The 5,327-nt window shown below is 40.5% G+C and overlaps 1 protein-coding gene across 1 annotated transcript; it reads right to left on the bottom strand.

Annotated features, from left to right (window-relative positions):
- Nucleotides 1–2,221: 2,221 nt before the first annotated feature.
- LOC148209724 (uncharacterized) lies at nt 2,222–2,652 on the bottom strand. The gene is made up of 2 exons (XM_088126966.1): nt 2,619–2,652; nt 2,222–2,571 (listed from the first exon to the last, which is right to left on the bottom strand). The coding sequence occupies exons 1-2, from the start codon at nt 2,650–2,652 to the stop codon at nt 2,222–2,224; spliced, it is 384 nt and encodes a 127-aa protein (XP_087983092.1).
- Between the last annotated feature and the right edge of the window lie 2,675 nt (nt 2,653–5,327).

The following is a 5,327-nucleotide window of genomic DNA, read 5'->3' as shown; positions in this document are numbered from 1 at the left end:
ATGAAAAACTGAAATTTCTAGGTTCGTTTAGTCGCCTTTATGCTTTGGAAGGCAGTTTGGAGCACGTAGGTTTAGTAATGTTCCCATGTAAGTTATCAAAATTCGGGGGCGTTACAGTACCGTTCCTTTGGCTTCTCGTTTCTCTTGTATACATTTACAACGTATAGGTATGACCCCATCAAGTTTATCTACAAGGTCCCAGATGGAATTGAAGTACATAGACTTCATTTCTAGGTCTAGAGCTTTGACTCATTTGTCCTTATCAACATCTTCCATTGCCTTTTTATAGGTCAATGGATGCTCAACGCTATCATCAGGTATAACGACTTCGGTTTCTGTTAAACCTACGTAACGATCAGGTTGTGACACAATCCTCTCACTACCTCGTGACACTCTCAACTCTTGAGATGGATGTGACTAACGTGATGTACTAGCGCCATCAACAACTCTTGTTGATGTATTTGTAGCTTCATTAGAAATCTCGTTTAACACAACCAACTTGCTTCGTGGTTTATGATCTTTTGGGTGGTCTTCTTCCAAAAATATAGCATTTGTCGATACAAACACTATTTTCTTATGGATCAAAGAATAGTCCACCTCTCGTTTCCTTGGGGTAACCTATGAATAGACACACTTTTGAATGAGATTCCAGTTTCTTCGGTTTTGTCACTAATACATGATTCCCAAATTCTGAAGTAACGTAAACTAGTTTTATGTCTTCTCCATAGTTCATAAGATATTTCAAAAATACTTTTTGATGGAACTGTATTCAAAATGTATACTACAGTCTCCACTACATAACCCCAAAAGGAGGCAGGCAATTGAGCATAGCTCATCATTGATACTGCAGTCTAATAGGGTCGATTTTCCTTTCCGACACACCGTTCTGTTGTGGTGTACCAGGTACTGAGAGTTGGGATGTAATTCCATCTTGTATCATATAGTCCTGGAATCGTAAGTCCATATACTCTCTACCCCGATCAAATCGAAGTGCTTTTATCGCCTTACCTAATTGGTTCTCGAACTTCAATCTATAGTCCTTAAACTTTTCAAGGGCTTGAGACTCATGTTGCATTAGGTAGAGATAACCATATCTTGAATAATCATCTATGAAAGAGATGAAATACTCATATCCTTCTCTGGCTTTAACATTCATTAGACCACAAAGGTCTGAATGTACAAGCTCGAAGGGTTCTAAGCTATGTAACCTTTTTCCAGTAAAAGGTCTTTTAGTAATCTTGCCTTCATGACAAGATTCACATGAAGGTAAGGAGTCATCTTCTAACTCGCTTAGAAGTCCACTCTTAACCAATCTTCCCATCCTATTGAGATTTATGTGACCTAATCTTAAGTGCCAGAGATAGGTATTATCTTTAGGAGAAGTTCTTTGCCTTTTATGTTGAGTTTTAACTTTTTTAACCAACTCGGTATTTAAAATTGCTTTAGTGACGGTTGGTCTTTAACATATATAGGTTGTTTTCAAGTTTTTCACAACAAATATTAACACCATTTCTAGAAATGAACACTTCATTTAATGAAAAAGAAATAACATAACATTGTTCTAGAAGACAAGAAATTGAAATTAAGTTCCTCTTTATTTCGGGAACTACATACACATTATCTAATAATATATATGTATTCTTGTCTAAAAACGACTTTAGGTCTCCAACTGCGACTACTGAGACGACATCTCCCGTTTTGACCTTGAGAATCATCTCCCCAGCATCAAGCTGCCTACAGGAACTAATTCCTTGAAATGAAGAACAAATATGGTTAGTGGCCCCTGAATCTAGTATTCAGGCAGAATCATCATTCTCCATTAAGCAATTTCAAGAACAAGTAAATCATATTACCTTCTTTGGATTTTTTCTTTTCGACCAAGTATTTTGGACAATTTCTTTTCCAGTGCCCATTCATGTTGCAATGGAAACATTTTTCTTTATCTGCAACTTTGGCCTTATCTTTCTTGGCGCAACAGTAGCAACAGGGTCAGCTTTAGTACCCTTACCACTATTATTCTTTTTCTTGAATGTCTTACTTCCAAAAGAAAAGAGTACGGATTTGGTACCGAAGGTCGAACCTCGATGGAATCATTTTGAGGTGGCAACGTTTGTCTCCCCTTCCTATCCCTTATTTTCATAAGAGATTGAAAGATCTGTAGCTCGTTCAAGAGCGTGGTAAGGTTGTACTCTATCTTGTTCATCAAAGCATAGTTGTGGAACTATAGGAAACTCTTCGGAAGAGATTCCAAGATAAAGCTGACATGGCTCCCCTCATCTATGAGAGCCCGGTTCACTTCAGCCACATTAAAGTGGACCATCAGATTGAGAACATGTTCTCGCACTAATGTTCCCTCTTTCATGCAGGAATTGTAAATGAACTTGAGGGCATCGTGCCAGGCTTGAATGGACGGTTGTACAAACATGTCCCGCAATGAGTCCATGATCTCCTTGGCGCTAACCATGCTCTCATGCTTCTTGGCCAGCACATCAGATATGCTCGCCAAGATGTAGACCTTGACCTTGTCATCGACCTTGATCCATATGTCATAAGCATCCCGACTCGCTCGGGCTGCATTAAACATGAGAGCATAATGACACTCCTCAGTTAAGACGAACCTTGATTTTTATTGTGTTCAGGTTCGTTTTCCATTGTGTATAATTTTCGCTATTAAGTTTTTCAGTGGCAAGCAAAGTGATGATAGAACTAGACATGCTGAAATACAAGCATATCTATATTAGACTATTGCACTACCCATTAAACCCAATCAGTTTTAGCAAAAAGTAATAATGCACCCTATCAATCAAGATTATTTTTGCAACGATACTTCAGTGATTTAGAGCAACAACTACCGTGGGGCAGTCAGCTACTTCTTCACTGAATTAAGATATTCTCAACTAAATATTACACCATAATAACTCTTATTCCTATAACAGTTAGTCACCATTTGTTTGGTTAAGAAGTTATTAATTAACTTAACAACTTCTCGTATGCGTGACCCACCATTTTTCAGATCCCCAAGGTCCGTCTCAATAAGCCCGCCGTAGGGAATGAAAATATTGGTGCAAAACCTAAGAGACCATATCCATTTCTGGAGTTCGCTCTGATTGTGATTTCATACAACAGACCCTTCGTAGGGGTGGTCGCTCCAGGAAGACACACAGGATGGAGGAGACCGTAGGATGTGTTGTCACCCTCGTTTTCCCACTTACTTATTGGGTTTGGTGCCCTTAGCTCGTGTATTGGTAATTTATGAAGAAATTATTTATTCAATAAAGAGTTATCTCATTATTTCTTTGCATTACTCGTATTCCAATAACCTAAGATCCAATGTTATTTAATGTAACTGGAACAGTATATATTTGATATACAGTAATAATCTAAATTGCCTATAGTACATGGATAAAGTTAGGTACCTTATCCTGGTAGTAATAATCTAAATGGTCTATAGTACATGGATAAAGTTAGGTACCTTATCCTGGTAAATTCAGATTCGACACCTCTATGCCCCGGCATTCCTCTGTGACCTGGCTGTGCCACCGTCAAGTTCTGAGCCACTTAGAAGAGCATAAACTGCCCCTACAGACCAACACGAGTCCTTGCATGTAACGCCCCAGAACATTTTACACTATTCTAGGTAACGTTATCCATTTTCCCCTGTCAAATATTATTTTCTAAATTCAAAATAGACAACTCCCTGTGAACAAGTTATAGAAACATAGTTCCAACTCAATTCGATACATCAAACTATAACAAAAAAAAAATAAAACATCAATTCTATAAACTATCATCCAAGCGTCCTCCGGGACAACACCACCAGGCAACATCCATTATTCCAACTAAACGTTTTCAATGAATGGGAGAAAATAAAAGAAACACTTATTCCGATTCAAGTTTAAACAATAGGTGGGATCTCCCCTCAATTCACTTGAAACAAAAATTTATTACCAAACAATCATGCAAAAACCACCTAAACCTAAACTAAGCAATTAACACTACGCAACCTATGGTCCTCTCCTGTCATGTCTCCTTTACGTCATCGCCATGGTCGCCAATAAACTCTCCACATGAAAACAACAATTGTAGGGGGGGGGGGTGAGTATATAAAATATACTCCGTAAGTAGCCCTCATCAAGCACACACAAACATCATGCTCAAAAGCCATAAAGAAAACATACATCGTCATGCTCAAAACCATAAGAAAAACATACATCGTCATGCTCTAACATTACAGTATGCGAACAACTATAGACATGCTCTACTATGACATTATACATTCAACCATAAACGTGCTCTATAACACCCGATGCTACCCACGATCATATGCAAATCAACTACAGTCCACATGGCACCCTAACACTTCAAGCAACTCTATGTTCATCTCAACCATTCAAGCTTTCCAAGACCATTATGTTGGCAGTGTCGGCCCCTGACCATTTTTACCCAGAGCCCCGACACTAGTGCATCGACCCTCGACCATTTATACCCGAGGCCTCGATGCCTTTTCAACTATTGGCATACTGGTCCTTGGCCTCCAAGCAACTCCTAACCTATCACACTATGTTAGTCCTCCAAATCTAACTCCTCGAATCGTATCGACCCTTGCCATTTATCCCCAAGGCCCGACATTCATCTACAGAGGTTTGGCGTTCGACCTTGCCATTTATCCCCAAGGCTTGAACTGTGCATCACAATATGTTAGTTCCCCAAGTCTAACTCCCCGAATCGTATCGACCCTTGCCATTTATCCCCAAGGCCCGACATTCATCTACAGAGGCTTGGCGTTCGACCTTGCCATTTATCCCCAAGGCTTGAACTGAGCATCGACCCTCGACCATTTATACCCAAGGCCTCGATGTCTTACAATCTATTGGCCCTTGACCATTTATACCCAAGGCCCCAATAGTTCTCCTTTCGAAAGACTCCTTACATCGACCCTTGACCATTTATACCCGAGGCCTCGACGCTCCTCTTTATCCAATATTGGCGTATCGACCCCCGACCGTTTATACCCGAGGCCTCGATACCCAATTAGTGACGTATCAGCCCCCGACCATTTATACCCGAGGCCCTGACACTCACCCATTCACTTCATAACTTCCAAAACTCCACATATCATTTCTAGCCTCCAACCAAGATTCCAGTACTAATTCCCTAATAACACCAACCACCACAACGCTCATCAACAACACTACCACTAGTAATACGCTGCCGTGGGACGCCGGGAAACACGAAGACGCCGCCGCTTAACACACTGTGCCGCCACCGTCGGAGTCGTCGAGGGACGGGTTTCCGCCTAACCAAACGCGCCGCCGTCGAGGAGAACA

This window comes from Momordica charantia (genome assembly GCF_013281855.1).
Source record: "Momordica charantia cultivar OHB3-1 chromosome 8 unlocalized genomic scaffold, Mcharantia_2.0 BLBB01000008.1, whole genome shotgun sequence".
Lineage (NCBI taxonomy): Eukaryota > Viridiplantae > Streptophyta > Magnoliopsida > Cucurbitales > Cucurbitaceae > Momordica > Momordica charantia.
This window is presented reverse-complemented; position numbering and strand designations above follow the sequence as displayed.

What these genes read in the sequence shown, in the direction of transcription:
- LOC148209724 (XM_088126966.1), bottom strand. Translation starts at nt 2,652, where the DNA reads ATGGAAAACGAACCTGAACACAATAAAAATCAAG. An exon ending in TGAACACAATAAAAATCAAG is followed by an intron (nt 2,572 to 2,618) that starts GTTCGTCTTAAC and finishes TGTTTAATGCAG; the next exon opens with CCCGAGCGAGTCGGGATGCT.